Here is a 22866-nt window from a genome sequence, read left to right on the forward strand (position 1 = left end):
TCATATAATGTCTTCATATAATGTTATAACATTTTACAATAAGGTTTCATTTAAAGATGCCCTCGAATGAAAAATTGAATTTATCTTGGCATAGTTGAATAACAAGAGTTCAGTACATGGAAAAGACATACATTGAGTTTCAAACCCCATTGCTTCCTCTTTCTTATGTAAATCTCATTTGTTTAAAAGACTTCCGGAAAACACGCGGATCTCAACATAACACCGACTGTTACGTAACACATTAATATGTATGACCCCAATATTTGCATATATGCCAGCCCATGTTCGAGCATTAGACAAGGAAAGGCTGTATTAACGTCTGGATCTGTGCACAGACAAGGTAAGCAAGCAAGAACAACAGCGAAAAATGGCAGATGGAGCAATAATAACTGACATGATCCATGATAGCATGATATAGTGATATTTGTAAATTGTCTATCTAAATGTTTCGTTAGCATGTTGCTAATGTACTGTTAAATGAGGTTAAAGTTACCATCGTTTCTTACTGTATTCACGGAGACAAGAGCCGTCGCAATTTTCATTTTTAAACACTTGCAGTCTGTATAATTCATGAACACAACTTCATTCTTTCTAAATCTCTCCAACAGTGTAGCATTAGCCGTTAGCCACGAATCACAGCCTCAAACTCATAGAGAATCAAATGTAAACATCAAAATAAATACTTTACTCACATGATTCGATGTATGCACACAGCATGCATGACGAACATCTTGTAAAGATCCATTTGAGGGTTATATTAGCTGTGTGAACTTTGTAAATGCGCTGTAATATAGTCGAGAGCTCGTGTGGCAGGGAGCACGCGATTTAAAGGGGCGGCGCGCTAAAAAAATCAGTGTATAGTTAATGATGCCCCAAAATAGGCAGTTAAAAAAATTAATTAAAAAAAATCTATGGGGTATTTTGAGCTGAAACTTCACAGACACATTCAGGAGACACCTTAGACTTATATTACATCTTGTGAAAAAGCATTCTTGGGCACCTTTAACATAAGTTAACTACATTAGTTAACATGAACTAACAATGAACAGTACTTCTACAGCATTTATTAATCTTAGTTAATTTCAGCATTTACTAATATATTTGTATCAAACGTTGTGTCTGTTAAAGGGATAGTTGCTTCGCTTCAGAAGTCCTTTATTAACCCTCTGGAGTCGTATGGACTACTTTTATGATAGATGGATGCACTTTTTTTTTTCAGGAGCGCCATTCACTACCAATATAAAGCTTGGAAGAGCAAGGATATTTTTTAATGTAACTCCAAATGTGTTTGTCAGAAAGAAGATAGTCATATACACCTAGGATGGCTTGAGGATGAGTAAATCATGGGATAATTTTCATTTTTGGGTGAACTATCCCTTTAATGCACTGTGAACTTTTTATTAATAGTTTGAAACGAAATATTCAGTGTATTTAGCGTAATCGTTGCAAAAGACTGTCATAAAACCATAAAACAACATTAGAAAAGAGAATCTGTTGAAATAATGTTTTTTTTTTCTATGCTTCCACATGACTGCTTTTAACACTACACTGGTAAATAAAAACAAAGCATTCATCTGCAATGCAGAAGGGGGCCTTTTCACCTCATCACTTTAATCACCAATCCTTGCTGGGGTTTAGGACTGTATTTTTGCTGTATTAATTTCTCAGGACTCTCAGAGATGTTTTTCAGTGTTAACTCATGACTGTGGCTCTTCTGATTTGACAGGTGGTGACAGTGCAGTCAGGGGAGTGTGCAAATGGAGGCAGAGATGCATTATTTAAAGAACAGTATGAATATTTAAGTCATTTTCCAGTCTGTTTTGCTCTCTTCTGAAGACAGCAGTCTATGTGCAGAAGCATGCAGATGTGCATATGCAGTGTGGATGAAGGAAGCTAATAAGCACGGAATGTGAGTCAGCAACCATTAAATCATAATGCCAAATGCAATAATACTAGCGTAGACTTCACTTTACCCTACTATTGCAATGACGTTTTCTGATTTTATCAGTGCATTTTTGATTTCAACTGAGAGTTCTGATTTGTATCAGAACATTTGACCATATTTTTGTTATCCAGTGAAGTTTATTCCCATATTCGGAAAGATACAAAATCACATGCAATGGCGTGAGAGAAAAGTGACACAGACCCTCACGGAGGCCACAGCTGGTTCCAACTGGAGCAGAAAATCATCTGAGCTCAGACAGTAGCCATGAATGCTGAGGAGATATGTTTGCCTGAGCTGCTGCTTGGACTCAATGTGAGTGTTTACACAAGAGACACCACTGAGTTTTTAATTTGAATTTGTCTGTAAGGCTGTTGTAAACAAACACACTCTAGACTGGCGCATACTGTTTCCAAGACCATTTTCTTTGACCTTCATATAACAAAAAGGAACATTTTGAATGTTTTTATATAAATAAACCCCAAAGGTATAAAACTGGCCAAAGCTGAAAAAACTCTAGGCTATCTTGAAAAAAATCTGCTGCAGCATAATATATATATTATTGTAACAATTGGTTGACAAGAGGGTCGAGGCAGGCGGCAGACAGGGCAAACAAAGACAGGCAAGAGGTCGAGGCAGGCGGCAGACAGGGATAACCAGGGTAACAGTCCAAACGGTAACAGGCAGAACAGACAGGGAAACGCTTGGAATTATACACAAGGGTAAACAAGACTTCGCAATGATGTGTGGTGAATGAAAGTCTTATATAGTCCGGTAAATGTGCTGCAGCTGGGTGTGGTGATTAGTGATTAGTGTGGAGTGTGTGCAGGTGACTGGCAGGGAGGATTATGGGAATTAGAGTCCGGGAAGTGACAGGAACATGTCCCCCTCCCGGAAGGCGCGTCCTGGTGCCGTGGATGGCACAACCGGGGAGGGGGGGTGGGTGCCCTGGAGACCTGCTGACTGGTGATGCTGGATGTGCAGACGGGTATGGAGGGTCAGGAACCTCGGGCAGCCACGGCGGGTCAGGTGCCTCGGTACCTGCTGACTGGTGATGCTGGATGTGCAGACGGGTATGAAGGTCTCCAGGGCAGGTCCAGGAACTCTAGGCAACATGGCGGGTCAGGTGGTTCGGGCGGCCACGGCGGGTCAGGTGCCTCGGGCGGCCACGGCGAGTCAGGAGCCTCGGGCGGCCACGGCGGGTCAGGAACCTCGGGCAGCCACGGCGGGTCAGGTGCCTCGGGCAGCCACGGGGGTTCAGGAGCCTCGGGCAGCCACGGCGGGTCAGGAACCTTGGGCAGCCACGGCGGGTCAGGTGCCTCGGTACCTGCTGACTGGTGACGCTGGATGTGCAGACGGGTATGGAGGTCTCCAGGGCAGGTCCAGGAACTCTAGGCAACATGGCGGGTCAGGTGCCTCAGGCGGCCACTGTGGGTCAGGTGCCTTGGGCGGCCACGGCGTGTTAGGAGCCTCGGGCGGCAACGGCGGGTCAGGAGCCTTGGGCAGCCACGGCGGGTCAGGAGCCTCGGGCGGCAACGGCGGGTCAGGAACCTTGGGCGGCAACGGCGGGTCAGGAACCTCGGGCAGCCACTGCGGGTCGGGTGCCTCGGGCAGCCACGGCGGGTCAGGTGCCTCGGGCAGCCACGGAGGGTCAGGAGCCTCGGGCGGCCACGGCGGGTCAGGAACCTCGGGCAGCCACAGCGGGTCAGGTGCCTCGGGCAGCCCACACTATATTGCCAAAAGTTTTGGGACGCCTGCCTTTACGTGCACATGAACTTTAATGACATCCTATTCTTAATCCGTAGGGTTTAATATGGAGTTGGCCCACCCTTTGCAGCTATAACAGCCTCAACTCTTCTGGGAAGGTTTTCCACAAGGAGTGTGTTTATGGGAATTTTTGACATTCTTCTAGCACATTTGTGAGGTCAGGCACTGATGTTGGTGAGAAGGCCTGGCTCACAGTCTCCGCTCTAATTCATCCCAAAGGTGTTCTATCAGGTTGAGGTCAGGACTCTGTGCAGGCCAGTCAAGTTCCTCCACACCAAACTCACTCCATGTCTTTATGGACCTTGCTTTGTGCACTGGTGTGCAGTCATGTTGGAACAGGAAGGGGCCATCCCCAAACTGTTCCCACAAAGTTGGGAGCATGAAATTGTCCAAAATGTCTTGGTATACTGAAGCACTAAGAGTTCCTTTCACTGGAACTAAGGGTTCAAGCCCAACCCCTGAAAAACAACCCCACACCATAATCCCCCCTTCACCAAATTTTACACTTGGCACAATGCAATCAGGCAAGTACCGTTCTCCTGTTAACCGCCAAACCCAGACTTGTCTATCGGATTGCCAGACAGAGAAGCATCATTTGTCACTCCAGAGAACACGTCTCCACTGCTCTAGAGTCCAGAATGGCCTGAAAACATGATGACTCTGGGGTTTTTAGTGAGCAATAAGTGTGATGAAATTAAAGGTACATCTTTGTGTCTGAGTGAGTGACCAGTGTGTACAAGCTTGATGACTTCTGAAAATAAATTGACTATTAAAAATAAAAGCTGAATATTACTTTATAAATAATATATATTGTTTAAATTGTTACTGCCTTTAGTTATTATTTTGGAATAATAAATGTATGTTCTGGTGTAAATTAAGCACATGAGGCTGTGTTTTCTCACACACTGGCCTTTCAATATTATGTTCCACAAATGGTAGCTGTATATATACATATATATATATATGTTTCCTTTCATAGAATTTTGACATCTTTCAAAGGGGAAAAACAAAGGGGAATCAAACATTCCACTGTCATTAGCTGTCAACAACTGTCTTTACATCATTTAAACTCCAAAACAGATTTTCATATATATATAAATATATGTGTGTGCGGTGGTGTTTTAAAATAAGGAGGCCACGTCCTCATTTATGTCCCTGTTACACAATTTTCCTGGTTAATTCTATTTAAAAATATTGTTAATTATAAATAGTTACTCTGTTGAATGCAATTTTCTATATGAGTGTTGTCGACCCGCTGAGCAATTTCTTCCCTAATTTTTACAAATCTTTTTCACAACATGCAATTTGCTTTTTGTGAAACGATAAATTCATCTGTCCCTTTAAACTGACACGCGCTCCTCCTCTCCTAGTTTACTGTGGGACTGGAACGCGCGCGCGCGCCTGAACGGATTCTCTCTGGGAGTGATCAGCTCTCATCCTCTGCTTGTACTAACGTGTAGTATTCCCAGCAAATAACAACTACAAACTTTTATCATTTGCTATGAAAAGTTGTTTTAAAGAGCAATTAATGCGTTCAAATTTATTTTAGTTGGTGTCACGCCAAAATAAAATACTTTCTCCCGAAATGACGTTGGCAGTCATTGGTCTTTTCACCCTGTTTACCAGCATCATCGGCACCACGCCTGGTAAGTGCAAACCAATCATTGTCTCTTTCTGTTCTGTAAAGCACTTTCTTGGTTGTGTTAGTGTTTAGGATATTTTTTATTGTTTGTTTATGAGTTGTAGACAATAATACATTTTACTAAAGAGATAAAAATGTCGGTTATCTATTTGTAATTGCTAACTTAATTGTTTATTATCAGAAAGACTTGTGTTCATGCCTTGCATACACATCTTGAATGAGTCGTTGAGCAAAGTTTGGATAGATTTTATGATTTTCGATAGATTTATAATTCTGTTTTATTAACTTAAATGTCTTCGCTATGTGTAGCTGATGAGTGCACTTGTCCTCAGTTGAGTTGAGGTCAGTAAACAATTTGTGGAGGACGCAGTGAGCGGACTTCTGCTGACTGCCATGTCTATGAAGTGTCTGGTTTCTGTCTGTCCTTGTGTGTATGTCATTATACTTAGTGTCTCTATTCATATGTCTCTCACTTTTATTACTGGACTATTTAGTAGTTCATTAAAGAAAGAACACTATTATTTTATCTACTAGAAGGTAACATTAATACCTGATCAATTGAGATAGTAGTATAATAAACAATGATTGTACATTCTGTAGAAATTCTATCAATGATGTAATGTAATAAGTGTGTGTGTTAGCAGGTAGAGAGTTTGTATCTCTGGCAGAACGAGAAGATGCTCTGCTCAGGGATTTGTTTCAGGGGTACCAGCGCTGGGTCAGGCCTGTTCTGCATGCAAACCACACTGTGAAGGTCCGCTTTGGCTTGAAGATTTCTCAGCTAGTGGATGTGGTAAGACAAACATACAGATCCAGCTATTTTGGAAGCCTTACTTTGATTGTTTTCAGTTGATCTCTGTCCATGGTGCTGAAATACAGCAGTTGGAGCTCTCCATGGTTGTGAACACCACTGACTTATGAAGCCAATACACCTCTCTACATTAGGCGTATATTAAGGGCATCTGCTTCCTTAGAGTCTATATATAGAAAATATTGCCTTTCTGCTGCTCCCCTCTGCCATCGTTCCCCCCCCCCCCCATTCTCCTGGTTTTATTTTGCTCTTTCTCTGAAAGGTTTTTGCTGTTCAGAAGACTCATATGATGGGAGGCTGAATTATTAACAGTGCAGAGATCCTTTCAGGTCTTTAACAGTGTTCTCCACGCAAACCCATTGGTGTACCATTTCCCTTTGTGATTAAATTATGCACACTAAACTGATAGGAATTCAGCCTATTTTGAAGAAAATATATTTGCTCAGCAAATGCTGCAGGTGTTAATTTCATCTCATGTGATTGCTCACTTAGACAGATGCACACACACACACTAACATCCAACGCAGTAGTGATTCAAGATGATTTGAGCCTGAATGAGCAAATAATGTGCTGTATAGGTAAAACCTGCTTCAATGTATGATGCTGGCAGTCCTGCGTGTGTCAGCTTTAAAGTGCATTTTATTAATGTGTCGACAAAACAAATTAGTAGTAATAAGCATGCAAATAAAGCATGGCATTAGGGCTACGTGTTCCTCTCAATAACAATAACAAAAAATAATGACGTTAACTTAATGTTGTACATGCAATTTGATTTACTTGATAAGAGCTCAGATGTGCCTGTTTGATATTATTGATTTAAAAACTGCCCTGAAGGCACAGGTGCCCAAGTGCCTCGTAATTCAGAGTATAAGATGGCTTTGAAAGTGGTTATGCTGGACGTTAATCAAAAGATATAGCCAATGATTTTGAGGACTATGGAAAATAAATAAAGACAGCTATTATTATGTGGGCTCCAGTCAATTCTCTCAGCACCAATCTGCCTCAATGGTGTCATAATCTCAAGAAAAATAGATAATAATATAAACCTGTGTTTGATGAACAATCTTTTATCAGTGTGGTTCTTTCTGCTGTGTTTATTTTGTCTTACAACCGACTTTAGACATGATTAGAATCCAATCATTAGAATTTAGACTTTGAGTTATGCAATGTAATCACATATATTGAATCTCACATATATATCTTGGTTGTTTATTGCACTATTTTTCTTTCTTCTCTGTTTATAAATTTAGGATGAGAAAAACCAGCTCATGACCACTAATGTGTGGCTATGGGAGGTAAGTAACCTCAAGCATCACTGTAAAAATGTTTTGTCTGGCAAATTAAAAATGTGCTACATGCAGATAAATTAATCGTCAAAAGTATTATTTAATATGACAGAATCTTCCCGACTACATAGTCAAGTATTTTTAAGGGTATTATCTGGTAGACAGCCAATGGTAGCGCATGTTCTCACCTTTTTACAGATACATTTGCACTCGGAAGTATTCTGACCAGGCTGCATTGCTATCTAGTTTGATTAAGAAATGATTAAAACATATTCATAATTATGCTTAAATTAATAATAATAATAATAATAATAATTATTATATATATACAATTATACACAATATAATAATATATACAATAATGTTGTGCATGGTGGAATTTTATTATTTACATGGTTGTAGGTACATTACACAGTGGAACATTGCATTCAGTGTGGTTATGATAAAGGACAACTATTATTACATCAGTTTGATTGAATTTCTAATAACTAACTTAGCTACATTATATAATTAGGTATTAGACATTCATTAGACGTTCAATCAAACCGATGTGATAATAGTTGTCCTTTGTCATATATAGTAGTGGCCAAAAGTGATGTTCGGCCTAGGAAAACTGATTTATTCAAAAAGTGTGAATAAAACTTTTCGACCCACTTTATATTAAGTGGCCTTAACTACTATGTACTTACATTTAAATTAATAATTTGATACAATGCACTTATTGTGTACATACATGTTTTTACATTGTACTTATATTTTAAAAACACCTGCATGTAATAACATCTGTAATTAATTTCTGTAATTAAATTACTAATTACACTGTTGACCCATCCCTTACACCTTAATCCTACCCTTAAATCTACCCATACCATCAAAGCTTTCCCTAACCTTACCCGTATCCCACCTCAATAGCTGCAAATGTGTTTTGCAATTCAATATGAACCCAATAAGTACATTGTACTTAGTTTTTGATGTAAGTACATAGTAATTAAGGCCACTTAATATAAAGTGGGACCAAACTTTTATTCAAAAAGTTTATTATGTATGCACGTTGTGTAGTGAGGCTTGAAGTCAATTGTTTTATTTGCAGACATAATAATAAATTATGAACATGCAAAAACAAGAAACAACTAAATATTAATAACTAATAATGTTGCACTCAATGTATGCTATTCCAGTGAGCTTTTTGCTTCTCTATTTTTTTTCCACATAAAATAAAACCTGTAGCTGTAGTTTACCCCTTTTTTGCCAAATAATTTTAGCAGATAACCCAATTTTAGTGTTTTGTTTCCCCTCATATTTAAAAATCTAAAAAACAAATCCCCAGAAAATGCATATGATGACTAAAGAAGACTAAAATAGCAGTTCTCTGTGAATGATACCTGACCATGAGAATAGTAAAGTAATGAAACAAACATTGAACAATTGGATGTTTGTCATAACCTCGACCTCAAAATTATAATCTGGGTTTATAGGAATGGCTGGATTATAAACTGCGTTGGAATCCTGAGAATTATGGTGGCATCACCTCTATCAGAGTCCCATCAGAAAGCATCTGGCTCCCAGACATTGTTTTATACGAGAAGTAAGTTTGCATGGCAATCCTATACAATAATAATTCATCATTTTGGAATATTATCAATGTTATCCTATCCGCTTTTAGTGCTGATGGACGTTTTGAAGGCTCGATTATGACCAAAGCCATTGTGAGGTACAACGGCATGATCACTTGGACCCCCCCTGCCAGCTACAAGTCAGCCTGCACCATGGATGTGACGTTCTTCCCATTTGATCGCCAGAACTGCTCTATGAAGTTTGGCTCTTGGACATACGACGGAAACATGGTTGAACTAGTGCTCGTCAACCAGCAGGTGGACCGAAGCGACTTCTTTGATAACGGCGAATGGGAGATTCTCAGTGCAACTGGGGTCAGAGGAAGCCGACGAGACGGCCGCTTCTTCTACCCGTACATCACATATTCGTTCATCCTGAAACGTCTTCCTCTCTTCTACACACTCTTCCTTATTTTTCCATGCTTGGGCTTGTCCTTCCTAACCGTGCTGGTCTTCTACCTTCCCTCCGACGAAGGGGAAAAAGTCTCCCTCTCCACCTCCGTCCTGGTGTCTCTCACCGTTTTCCTCCTCGTTATCGAGGAGATCATTCCTTCTTCCTCTAAGGTTATCCCACTGATTGGGGAGTACCTACTTTTTATCATGATCTTTGTCACTCTGTCCATCATCGTGACAGTGTTTGTCATCAACGTACACCACCGCTCCTCTGCTACTTACCACCCCATGTCTCCATGGGTGCGTACGCTGTTCCTCCAGCGACTGCCACATTTGCTGTGCATGAGGGGGAACAACGACCGCTACCACTACCCAGAGCTGGAGCCCCACAGCCCTGACCTGAAGCCCAGGAACAAGAAAGGCCCTGAAGGAGAAGGTCAAGCTCTGATTAATTTGCTGGAGCAAGCCACCAACTCGGTTCGCTACATCTCAAGTCACATTAAGAAGGAGCATTTTATTAGAGAGGTAAGGACTTAAGATGTCCCTAAGATGAAGGTAAAGTGGAATGAGTGCAAATATTACAGCTTTTCTCAGTCGCTTTGGCTCAGTTCTCGAATGAGACCTTTTTTTTTTCTCTCAAAACAATAAGTTCAGGTCTCTGAACAATTAGTTTCTTGTTTACATCAGATTTGTATTTCTTATTGATTTAAGCAATTTGCATGTGTTTTGGCACATGTGCAAAAGAGTAAGTACTTACTGTCTACAATTTGCACAACATCTAAATGCACATGGTTTGTTGATCAAATTCTGATTCTCAGTGAAACTGTCAAACTCTTCACAACTTCTAAACATTATTTTATTGTGTGAGCCTTCTTCACATGCAAAATGATGCATTCAGTTATCAAAATCTGTCAGACATGCAAGCATATTCCATAAATACCTATAATATGGAATATTTGGAATGTCTGCTGAATTGGCAAATGGCCTGCCATTGTAATGAAATAGAAATAACAATCTTACCAATCAAGTTTGGAAGCATACAATAGGCTATATGGAGTTTGCCCAGCACAATGACAAAAACACTGGCATTGGCCAATTTACTGACACAATATCTAGGTTTTGAAACACGACCTAAATGTTTTGGGTGAGTAACTACATTTTGCTTGCAGTAGAGTTCTGATGTTCCAGTGAACAGTTGTGACAATTGCACTTACAGTTTAGAGAATGTTATGACGTGCTTTGAAAAATGTGCCAAAGCGATTGAGAAAAAATGTAATAGAAATAAAGCTATTTTTAGATATACCCTAACGTTTAAGGTCAGTAACAAACAAACAAACAAATAAATACTTTTATTCAGCAAGGATGCATTACATTGATCAAAAGTGACAGTAAAGACATTTATAATATTATAAAAAAAATTCTATTTTAAATAAAAGCTGTTATTTTCAGTAACACTTTATTTTAGTGCCGTAGTTACACGTTACTACACGTACTCACTATAGTAATAACAGTAAATTATGCATAATTATGAGTAACTAACCCTAAACCAAACCCTAACCCTAACAGTAACTCTATAGTAAGTGCATGTGGTTAATTAATAGTACTCAGTACTTATTTGAGTAATTACAATGTAACTACGGCACTGTAAAATAAAGTGTAACCTTATTTTCAACTTTATATTCATCAAAGAATCCTGAAAAAAATGTATCATGGTTTCCACTAAAATACAAAACTTCTTTCAAAAACATAAAAAAAATTACCTCAAGCTTTTGAACAGTGGTGTATAAATCTAAATATATTTATCATCACCAAAATATATTTTAAAAATGCATTTTGTATTTGCTCAAAATGTATTTTTTTAAATTATAAATTTATTTTCTTGCCCCATTAAGAACATTCTGTAATATTTTTATATTTAAATAAATATGTATTTTTAGTTTGATAAATAATTTCTTAAACTGCAATTAATATTTTGTATATTTACCATATATTTGAAATAGATTTTGGCCAGAAAATATATTATTTTTCTATAACGTTAATGATGTTTTGCAGTAATAAAGTTGTTGCTAAGGATAAAGACAGCACTAATTAAGTGTTATGATGACTGTTATTTGATGATGAATATGCCAGTTCGGACAATTATGATGAAATTAATATAATGTAACAATTTACAATAAGGTCCCATTAGTTAACATTATTTAATGCATTAACTAACACTAACTAACAATGAGCAATACATTTGTTACAGTATTTATTAATCTCTGTTAATGCTAATTAATAGTAATAAAACAACTGTTCATTGTTAGATCATGTTAGTTCAGGCCCATTAAATAATATTAACAGATGCAATCTTTGATTTTAATAATGTATTAGTAAATGCTGAAATGAACTTTAACTAAGATAAGTGAATATTCTTCGGCTCTTGCAGGTAGTACAGGACTGGAAGTTTGTGGCTCAGGTGCTGGACAGGATCTTTCTGTGGGCATTCCTCACTGTATCTGTGCTTGGCACCATCCTCATCTTTACACCTGCAGTGACGATGTTCCTGAGCACACCCCCACCTCCTTCTCCATGAGACGTCCAGAATTACAGTCAAATCCATCACATTTCAAAAGGGAATATTACTGTACTTCCAATATTACAGACAGCACATATTACTATGTAGAAGTAATTTGCTCTTTCACTGCGTTAAATACTCCAATTTAGGATTAACATTATAAGATGACCAAAAATGTTAATGAAATGTAAATAAATATGCAGAGTAGCATCACCTGTCTTTAGTGATACAACATGTTTACAACTTTATTTTGTGAGAAACCTGTTGTTTATAGATAATTTAGTTATTCATTCTTTTTATTTAAAGACAACATAAAAAAGGTGTGTATTAAAAAAAAGCAGAAAAAAAAGCTACATCATTTTTTTTTTTTTTTTTTGACCTGTGCAGAAAAAATCCACAAAATCAGAAGACTGGTTTGTCCATCTTTGAGAAGACACACCTCTGTTTGGTCACACGGTCCTCTCTTGATTCTTAATAAACGTTCTTCTCTTTGGCACACATTCCACAATTGAAGCATTCAAACTGAGGAGCACAAAACAATAAAACACGGTTCAGTCAAAAACACTAATATGGAAGCAACTTAACACTACCTTTTTAACATGTGACCACACTTATTTTTCTACCTTTTTTTTATCTACAGTGTAACACAGTAATAATTGCTTCTGGTAAATCAAAAAGTAGTTTCAGTTAAGTTATTATATAATGAGGGTCACCTTACCTTCCATAACAGGTAGAAAAGCAAAGCTAGTAACAGCAGTGCTGTCAGTATGCTGAGCAGAATGACCCACCATGGGACTCGACTGAGCAAAGCAGGCTTTCTTTCACGAAAAACAGTTAGCTTCACCTATATCAGTCATAAAAATACTGAGTTTTCACTTTTTTTAATCATTACTACTAATACATCAAATAAAAATGGTTTATCTAATATGCTTAAGTACTAATCTGCATAACAAGTAACCTTGGTATTGGATGGCTGAATCCCAATATTCCCCTGAGTCCCATTAAGTGTCAGAGATGCATCCAGTACAATATCCAAGTAGTTCAATGAGTTATACTCCTGTAAAAGAATAATCAACTAGTTATAATACATTTGTTGAGCTATGCTCACACAGTAAAACCCACCAAATTAACCCAAATCACTTGAGGAAAGTGATTGATGAAAGCGTGAATATTTCAGACCTCTAACGAAAAACTATATCTTAATATTACATCTATAAACTTTACTCAGTAACACTTTACAATAAGGTTCATTAGTTAAACATTAGTTAATGTATTAACTAACATGAACTAACCATGAGCAATACATTTGTTACAGCAAATGTTGTTCATTGTTTGTTCATGTTAGTTCACAGTGCATTAACTAATGTTAATGAGATTTTAATAATGTATTAGTAAATGTTGAAATTAACATTAACAAAGATTAATAAATGCTGTATAAGTGCTGTTCATTATTAGTTAATGTTAAAGGTGCTACAGAGGATGTTTTGTTTTATACATTTTTGCAATATTACTTGAAACTGTCTTTACTAACTGATAAAAGACTATTTATTAGGTGCACTGAAAGGAATAATATTAATATACATCATCTGTGCACGAGGTAGGGCCTTAAAAACATCAGCCAATCATTTACGCGATCATCACGTAAACGATTGGCCCTCTGGCTTGTCAATCACTGCCATGACGTTCCTTGTGAGAGACGTGCGCGGATTGGCCCTCTGGCTTGTCAATCACTGCCATGACGTTCCTTGTGAGAGACGTACGCGGCTGCGCGCTCCAGTAACTTTCCACACTCCACAGGCGCCGCATGCAATGTTTTTGTCAGGAGACAGGAGTAACAACTGCAGATTATGAGTTACCTGCGGTGAGTCCGACATAATGAATCCACTAACACGACACAGCGAATGCCAGTGGTAAACAAACACTCGTGTTCCAATACTCGTGCACGAGTTTTGGGAGGCGTTCCCTCGAAATGAGCTGTGAAGGAGGGGGGTTGTTCTTATGCGCTCATTTCAAAAACTCACTAACAGTCTTTGGTTTCTCAGTCGACGAAAAGATCCTCTGTATCACCTTTAACTAATGTTAACTAATGAACCTAAAGTGTTACCCTTTACTCAAATATATTTGTCGCTAAAATTGATTGAATTCACATAAAAACCCATTTACCTTGGACAAAGTTAAAGGGTTAGTTCACCCCAAAAAAAAAAATTGTGCCATTAATTACTTATCCTCATGTTGTTCCAAAATAGTAAAACATTCGTTCATCTTCGGAACACAAGTGAAGATCTTTTTAATGAAATCAGAGCTTTCTGTCCCTCCATTGACAGTCTACGCAATTACCACTTTCAAGCCCCAGAAAGATAGTAAAGATGTCATTAAAGTAATCCATATGAATCCAGTGGTTTATCCAGTGCTTCGTTTGCGCAAAAAAACATAATTTAGCACTTTATTTACAAATATTAATCTCTGATGAGCGTACACGCAACGTCTGATCTCTCGTCAGCACAACACGCATTCGTCGTGATGCTTTCGATGCTTTTCGAACAGTGGTAGTTGCATAGGCTGTCAATGGAGGGACAAAGTTCTCAGATTTAATTAAAAAGATCTTCATTTGAGTTCCGAAGATAAACTAAAGTCTTACGGGTGTAGAACGACATGAGGGTGAGTAATTAATGACAGAATTTTCTTTTTTTTTTTTCCATTTTCATTTTCTAACCCTTTAATTAAAAAAAATTCTTGTTAATTCTTGTGGCAGTAGCACACATGCATATGTTACCATAACCTTCAAATATTGAGTTATTTTGCTGCATTAATTAACATAGATTGAGCAAGCAGCAATTTTTTTACACACATTACAAAACCAAATGAAATGCTGTAAGTCATTTGAATTCTCTTTCAGTTTGACTTCTATTTTCTACTGTGTAATAAAAATTCAGTAATATTTAAGCTCAATTACATCTGTAAATTTCGCTGTTAATTCTTACAGTACAGAAAAAAAATGACAGCAAGTGTACCTCGAGAAAAGTATTGTTCCATAAGCGAGCATGAAGAACAACGCCTGAAGTGCTGTCCACTGCCTCAAGAGGGCACTTTATCTCCACACATTTTAAGTCTGCACAAGTCTAGGGTGGCAACATGAAAGATAAGAGATACATTTGCAAGAACTCGACAAAAGTACCTTAAAAACCTTTGATAAATGTTTTAAAGACCCAAGATACTCGTATATAACTAGTGATAGTAGTGAAAGTGAAATTACCAGAGTTTTATACTTTCTTTTATTGCCCAAAAATGGAAAAAATTCAGTAGTGGAGGCAAGAGCCTTCAGCTCTTGTTTATGCTCTAGTTCACGCCTTCCTCTGGATGACGCCTAAGAAGTGAGCAATATGCCAGAAGTCATATTAGTCTAAAGGATTTATCATTCATCAATACAGAGAGTTGCAAAGTAAAAACATTGGGAGCTGATGTTAATAATTGATAATTATTTAACTTTATATCTCATGAAAGAATTACCTTGATAAACCTGAGTGGGTTTATAGCTTCTGATGGTGTGCAGTGAATAATGTTCTTTCCTCGATCACTGATTTGCACAAGGTACAGGAGCCTTTTTCCCTCATTGGTTGCATTTGGCCACTGAATGTTCAGCACTGCAGAACCGAAGGACTTCAGAGGTCGACCAGTGTTAATAATCTGACATAGAAAGTACAAGCACAAGCAGCACAAAATTAACAGGCTTTTAATTGTACTAAACTCAATAAGTAAAAATAAAATATACTGCTAAATACTGTACATTTACAGCTTCTCTGTGACAAACTGCTGATTTATTTTGATAAATATGCTTATACAGATACTAATATCTATAATATAGGCTATTATTATAATCATTCATTTTGTATACCTAGCAATTGAAAGGGATTAAGTCAGATTAAATGGTAAATAATAATTAATAAAACAGAGAAATTCATCACTGTAACATTAGGGGGACCGAGGTACCAACCCTGAACTCATACTGGACCAAAGAGCCAATGTCATCTTCTGATTTCATTTTCTCATTTCTCACTTCTCCTCCAAAGAACAACTGGGAAGGTTTAGCAAGACTACAAAGACAAAATACATCAGAAAAAACAATTGAGCATTTAATCTCTCACCAAAGCTGCATTTATTTGATCAAAAATACAAGTAATTATATATACTTGTATATGCTTTATATATATATATATATATATGCTTTCCTGTAGCTCAGTGGTTAGAGCATGGCATTAGCAATGCCAAGGTCATGGGTTTGATCCCAGGGATTGCACATACTCAGATACAAATGTATAGTATAATGCAATGAAAGTCGCTTTGGGTAAAAGCGTCTGCCAAATGCATAAATGTAAATGTATATATACAGGACTGTGCAAAAGTCTTAGGCACGTCAGTATTTTCAAGCCCCAAAAAGGGTTTTAAGCCAGTTATTTACATCTTTTGCTGTAGTGTGTCAGTAGGAAATATCAGTTCACATTTCTAAACATTTGTTTATAATATATTTATATATATATGTTATTTTTCACACTTTGTTATATTGCAGCCATTTGCTAAAATCATTTAAGTTCATTTTTTTTCCTCATTAATGTACACACAGCACCCCATATTGACAGAAAAACACAGAATTGTTGAAAGAAAAAAGAAAAACTGAAATATCACATGGTCCTAAGTATTCAGACCCTCTGCTGTGACACTCATATATTTAACTCAGGTGCTGTTCATTTCTTCTGATCATCCTTGAGATGGTTCTACACCTTCATTTGAGTCCAGCTGTGTTTGATTATACTGATTGGACTTGATTAGGAAAGCCACACACCTGTCTATATAAGACCTTACAGCTCACAGTGCATGTCAGAGCAAATGAGAATCATGAGGTCAAAGGAACTGCCTGAAGAGCTCAGAGACAGAATTGTGGCAAGGCACAGATCTGGCCAAGGTTACAAAAACATTTCTGCTGCACTTAAGGTTCCTAAGAGCACAGTGGCCTCCATAATCCTTAAATGGAAGACGTTTGGGACGACTAGAACCCTTCCTAGAGCTGGCCGTCTGGCCAAACTGAGCTATCGGGGGAGAAGAGCCTTGGTGAGAGAGGTAAAGAAGAACCCAAAGATCACTGTGGCTGAGCTCCAGAGATGCAGTCGGGAGACGGGAGAAAGTTGTAGAAAGTCAACCATCACTGCAGCCCTCCACCAGTCGGGGCTTTATGGCAGAGTGGCCCGACGGAAGCCTCTCCTCAGTGCAAGACACATGAAAGCCCACATGGAGTTTGCCAAGATGGTGAGAAATAAGATTCTCTGGTCTGATAAGACCAAGATAGAACTTTCTGGCCTTAATTCTAAGCGGTATGTGTGGAGAAAACCAGGCACTGCTCATCACCTGTCCAATACAGTCCCAACAGTGAAGCATGGTGGTGGCAGCATCATGCTGTGCGGATGTTTTTCAGCTGCAGGGACAGGACGACTGGTTGCAATCGAGGGAAAGATGAATGCAGCCAAGTACAGGGATATCCTGGACGAAAACCTTCTCCAGAGTGCTCAGGACCTCAGACTGGGCCGAAGGTTTACCTTCCAACAAGACAATGACCCTAAGCACACAGCTAAAATAACGAAGGAGTGGCTTCACAACAACTCCTTGACTGTTCTTGAATAGCCCAGCCAGAGCCCTGACTTAAACCCAATTGACCATCTCTGGAAAGACCTAAAAATGGCTGTCCACCAACGTTTACCATCCAACCTGACAGAAATGGAGAGGATCTGCAAGGAGGAATGGCAGAGGATCCCTAAATCCAGGTGTAAAAAACTTGTTGCATCTTTCCCAAAAAGACTCATGGCTGTATTAGATCAAAAGGGTGCTTCTACTAAATACTGAGCAAAGGGTCTGAATACTTAGGACCATGTGATATTTCAGTTTTTCTTTTTTAATAAATCTGCAAAAATGTCAACAATTCAGTTTTTTTTTCTGTCAATATGGGGTGCTGTGTGTACATTAATGAGGAAAAAAATTTACTTAAATGATTTTAGCAAATGGCTGCAATATAACAAAGAGTGAAAAATTTAAGGGGGTCTGAATACTTTCCGTACCCACTGTATATATATATATATATATATTTTTTTTTAACAATTAATAAGACTTACCCAGTAATGTTCAGATGCAGTTCAAAGATAATTTTAGCTTCTGCAACAACTATTGGAATATCTTGAATGCTGATCCTATTGACAAAAAGAAAAAGAAAAAAAGAGGGGGGGGGGTTCAAACACAGACACACACACGTTGGGTTTCCATGTTTTATGAGGACCTTCCATAGACATAATGATTTTTATACTGTACAAACTGTATACTCTATACCCTGACCCTACCCCTTACCACTAACCCTACCATCACAGAAACTTTCTGCATTTAGACATTTTCAAAAAACATCAATTAAGATTAATTATAATTATGATTTATAAGCTGTTTTCCTTATTGGGACCACAAAAATGGTTCCACAAGGATATAGATATAGCCATCTTTATGAGGACATTTTGTTTAAAAAAAACACAGTTAAGTAAGTTTTTTTAAGCCAGTTGGTTAATGAGGACACAGGAACATTAACCACACACACACACACACATACACACACCAGTGGTAAGACACCATCACAAACTAGACATAAACCAGAGGTAAGATACCATCACAGCTAGACTCCTCTTACGTTTTAAGGGACATAGTCACGTTAGCACCTGTCACTCTCACGGAAAGCCTTTCCGTGTTTAGTATCAGGAAGAATGAAACCTGAAAATGTTGAAAAGAACCTGAATAAGGAGGCTGACAGATTTAATTATATCTTGAAAACAAATTTAAATGACTCTTCATACCTCAGAGTCTCTTTTAAAAGGATTTCCAAGTTGGCAGTCAGCCTGTGTTTTATGTTCATTGGCGCTACAATGCACCTGGGTTTCCTGCACAGCGATAAAAAAAAAAAAAAAATGTATTTGAAACACCTATATGCAAAATGTGAAAGTGTATACTAAAAAATTAACTATTACAAAAAATTTATGTGTGTAATCAAGTGAACAATTTAACAGATTTATTTGAATGAAATAAAGTGTGTTGTCGGCTGTACTTGTCAAGTGTTTGTTCAGTCAGTTTTTAGTGAGTTAAATTATAAATATAAGACAGAATGTGTACATCATAATGAGCAACATTTTAAAATGTAGGAACCAAAACAATTTCAACTTTTTTAATCATTTAAAAATAGTTAATTTAGCATGCTAACATATACCATTGCTAGCAAGTAGTTATCTTAAATTTTCTTTAGTTCATACAACTTAATTGCCAAATGTAGGAACTACTTTACACAGTTGTTTGGAACAACCTGAGACTTTTTAAAAAAAAATCCAACATTCTGTTTTTGTGAGAGTACAAGTCTAGGCCTGAATATGACAGTCCTTCTGAACAGATGCAACAGAGCATTATAGAAATATGTCTGTCTTAGGTTAAAAAGCAAAACGCAATAGGACTTGTTGATACAAATTTAGCAAGAATTACACACACACTAAATTAAGTTTTTTTTTCTTCAGTGAAATAGGACACTCACACTATTCTTCTTTGGCATGACTGATGATAGGTGCAGAAATTCTGGAAACGTCACAGAGAGTTGACTCTGGTGTGCATCTTCTCCACCTCTGTTGGTTACAGTGACCTCCAGGGCAACGTTCTCATCACCAGGAGAAATGACAGCAACACCATTTTCCCTTTAACACACAAAGACACACCCAAATTCAGCAATTCCAAGCAAGGCTACTTAAGTCTATATTACAAAAAGGCCAGACATGTGCCAAATATGTAACTAATATGCAAATTGAATTGCATAATTCCCACACAATAACATTATTACTTGGTACAATTAATGGATTTGCATGCTATACCCCTGAGATATTTAAACTCTGGATTTGGTCCTGATTTTTCAGTGCACGTTTTGCAATAACAGACATAAGCTTTAAACAAACTGCATGCCAAATATCAGTCATATGCTCTTTGAACTGTAAAAAAACCCCATAGTGTATTGTTTAATCTCTAAATCTTGCACAAGCCACATAGATGATATTACATGGCCAGCGGTTCACATTTTTCTTGTTGTTGGTCTTTGGTGCAGAAGCTATACTGGAGCTGCAGGTTACTCTGGCAGATGTTGTCACTTCCACAGCCAGCATTCATAAAGGTGACCTGGGAGATAAGAGGTTTGTGGTAAAGAAAGCCATGTTTGAGAAATATTACAGCAATAAAGGAAGTGATGTGGTAGATTTGCAACCTCTGCTTTGGTTGTGTTTTCCTGTAGAGTGTTCAGAACTGGCTCTAAGTCAGGGAGGTTCCTGATGGTCTGTTTTGGATTGTCAGATGGCAAAGAAACAGATAGGCTGATGGAAATGCTGGTCAGCTTGTCCTGGATATCTCCCTAAAACACAGTATAATAGGTTTTAATCATAAATTCTCTTGAAACCAGCAAAACAGCATGTGAGTTGATAGTACCAGCAGCCTGAGCTTGGTCTGGACACACTCTTGTTTGCCCTGGCCAGGCAGTTCCCGGTCTCCCTGCCCAGCATCAGAATTCACAAAGACCACTCGCGAAGGAAGACCCCTCTCTCTGCGCACTGTATCAGCCTTCAGCTTGTACTCAATCCCTACAGAAAGGTGACTATCAAATGCAATTCACATTGCTCTGATAAGAAGCTGTTTGCCAAGTTAGATTAACTAATGAAACACACCCAGCTGCAATGACTCATTCAGATTGCTGGTGGACATTCATTGTCGTTTTGATATTTAGCATGCAATAGCATGCAGTATGGAGAAGAGGAAATGAACTCACTCAGTTTGGGATTGTATGTAGGTGGCTGGGCAGTATAACTGAAACAGGACCTAGCTGTAATAATGCTGAAAGATTTTCAAGATGCATTAAAAGAAAGAATAATAGTAATAATATATTATATATAATATTTTAAAATTACATAAATATTATTTTATTTATATAAATAAACACACTGCTGTTATCTCACCATGGATTTCTCTTGCAGTCCTGTGCCTTGAAGTCAATATTATTTGGTGTTAATATCAAGGTCTTTTCTACATTTACCACTGGTTTAGTCCTTAAAACAGAACATATTATGTATTAATATAATTAATTATATTAACATGCTATTAATTCAATTAACTGAAATGTACAGATCCTTCAAAATTATATTTAATGCAAGTGTTATTATACTGTGGGATGTGTCTGGTAATTCTATCACTTTATATGAATTATATGAATAAAGATCTGATCAACATTGAATCTATACATTTAGGAGAGTGGGAAGCATCCAACCTGTAAACCAGCACAGTATCTGAAAGTGAACCCACAGCAAGGTCTGGATAGCCGTTACCGTCCATATCCATGTTTCCAGCCACGGAATAGCCAAACAGTTTGATACCATGGTCTCTAGCATCTAAAACCTATAAACAGAGACTGTTTCAACAGAGAGTCACTTTGAAAAAAAGTTTCAAATGCAAAATGCCTCAACTGATCTCTATAATGAATCATGCTGGAAATAATATAATATAATAATAAATATAATATAATATTTTTCCATGTATTTTAAAAAGTGTTAAAATGCATTTTAAATACAATTTAAATCTTAAGCAAAAAAAAAAAAAGAGAGATAAAAACTGATATTTATAGAGTTTATAAATATGCGAGTCCTTTTACAAACCGCTGGTTTTTGATGAAAGCCTGCAGCTGAACCATGATATATGTACACTCGACCTCTCCCTGTATCCTCATTGGGAGCGCTCACTGCAAAATCTGTTCATCACAAAAGATCTGTCAGATGCACTGTAAAACTGAGGCCTAAGACTTAAAGGATTAGTTCACTTTCAAATGAAAATTGTCCCAAGAATTACTCACCCTCAAGCCATCCTAGATGTATATGACTTTCTTCTTTCTGATGAACACAATCTGAGATATTTTAATAAATATCCTGACGCATCTGAGCTTTATAATGGCAGTGAACAGGGGTCATGAGTCTCCATCCACATCCATCCATCATAAACGTGTACTCCACACAGCTCCAGGGGGTTAATAAAGTTTACAGTTTACACTTTCCTCGTAACTTGAACACAGTAGGCAGTCTAGCGGAAGCTAGATATTTTACTTCATAACTTGTTAAATACACACAAATGCATCGCTTCCCTTCAGAAGGCCTTTATTAACCCCCCAAAGCCATGTGGAGTACACGCTTATGATCGATGGATGTGGATGGAAGCACTTTCTTCAGCTCATACTCATGACCTGCCATTATAAAGCTCGGATGCATCAGAATATTTATTAAAGGTGCCATCGAACGTTTTTTTACAAGATGTAATATAAGTCTAAGGTGTCCCCTGAATGTGTCTGTGAAGTTTCAGCTCAAAATACCCCATAGATTTTTTTTTTATTAATTTTTTTAACTGCCTATTTTGGGGCATAATTAGAAATGCGCCGATTCAGGCTGCGGCCCCTTTAATTGCTCGCACTCCGCCTCCTCCCAAGCTCTCGACTCTATCATTGCATAAAAAAAAAATCCCACAGCTAATATAACTCTCAAAATGGATCTGTACAAAGTCTTCGTCATGCATGATGCATGCATACATCGGATTATGTGAGTATTGTATTTATTATTTGGATGTTTACATTTGATTCTGAATGAGTTTGAGGCTGTGCTCCGTGGCTAACGGCTAATGCTACACTGTTGGCGAGATTTATAAAGAATGAAGTTGTTTATGAATTATACAGACTGCAAGTGTTTAAAAATGAAAATAATGACAGTCTTGTCTCCATGAA

At 37.7% G+C, this 22866-nt stretch overlaps 2 protein-coding genes across 7 annotated transcripts in view; one reads left to right on the forward strand and one right to left on the reverse strand.

Annotated features, from left to right (window-relative positions):
• Nucleotides 1–286: 286 nt before the first annotated feature.
• Nucleotides 287–12046, forward strand: chrnb3b (cholinergic receptor nicotinic beta 3 subunit b). Of its 5 annotated transcripts, none has more exons than XM_048176729.1 (9): nucleotides 287–340; nucleotides 1727–1909; nucleotides 2077–2257; nucleotides 5080–5355; nucleotides 5993–6144; nucleotides 7413–7457; nucleotides 8924–9033; nucleotides 9112–9979; nucleotides 11883–12046. In XM_048176729.1, the coding sequence occupies exons 4-9, from the start codon at nucleotides 5295–5297 to the stop codon at nucleotides 12027–12029; spliced, it is 1383 nt and encodes a 460-aa protein (XP_048032686.1). In that variant the 5' UTR covers nucleotides 287–340; nucleotides 1727–1909; nucleotides 2077–2257; nucleotides 5080–5294; the 3' UTR covers nucleotides 12030–12046. The 5 variants fall into 5 exon arrangements, with proteins under 5 accessions (XP_048032686.1, XP_048032691.1, XP_048032687.1 ...); XM_048176734.1 differs by having other exon boundaries at nucleotides 5996–6144; XM_048176730.1 differs by having other exon boundaries at nucleotides 2103–2257.
• Nucleotides 12047–12392: 346 nt separating this feature from the next.
• Nucleotides 12393–22866, reverse strand: part of itga6l (integrin, alpha 6, like) — a 15357-nt gene continuing 4883 nt past the window's right edge. For both annotated transcript variants that reach the window (XM_048176728.1, XM_048176727.1), the window contains 18 exons: nucleotides 21758–21849; nucleotides 21373–21500; nucleotides 21065–21154; nucleotides 20878–20942; nucleotides 20541–20692; nucleotides 20323–20466; nucleotides 20122–20237; nucleotides 19609–19765; nucleotides 18887–18970; nucleotides 18724–18803; nucleotides 18167–18241; nucleotides 16003–16102; nucleotides 15519–15695; nucleotides 15265–15375; nucleotides 15023–15130; nucleotides 12970–13068; nucleotides 12730–12855; nucleotides 12393–12533 (listed from right to left, as the gene is read on the reverse strand). In XM_048176728.1, the coding sequence (XP_048032685.1) occupies nucleotides 12483–12533; nucleotides 12730–12855; nucleotides 12970–13068; nucleotides 15023–15130; nucleotides 15265–15375; nucleotides 15519–15695; nucleotides 16003–16102; nucleotides 18167–18241; nucleotides 18724–18803; nucleotides 18887–18970; nucleotides 19609–19765; nucleotides 20122–20237; nucleotides 20323–20466; nucleotides 20541–20692; nucleotides 20878–20942; nucleotides 21065–21154; nucleotides 21373–21500; nucleotides 21758–21849 (1955 nt within the window). In that variant the 3' untranslated portion in view covers nucleotides 12393–12482. The remainder of the gene's footprint in view (nucleotides 12534–12729; nucleotides 12856–12969; nucleotides 13069–15022; nucleotides 15131–15264; nucleotides 15376–15518; nucleotides 15696–16002; nucleotides 16103–18166; nucleotides 18242–18723; nucleotides 18804–18886; nucleotides 18971–19608; nucleotides 19766–20121; nucleotides 20238–20322; nucleotides 20467–20540; nucleotides 20693–20877; nucleotides 20943–21064; nucleotides 21155–21372; nucleotides 21501–21757; nucleotides 21850–22866) is intronic.

This window comes from Megalobrama amblycephala, linkage group LG23, assembly GCF_018812025.1.
Source record: "Megalobrama amblycephala isolate DHTTF-2021 linkage group LG23, ASM1881202v1, whole genome shotgun sequence".
In the NCBI taxonomy this organism is placed as follows: domain Eukaryota; kingdom Metazoa; phylum Chordata; class Actinopteri; order Cypriniformes; family Xenocyprididae; genus Megalobrama; species Megalobrama amblycephala.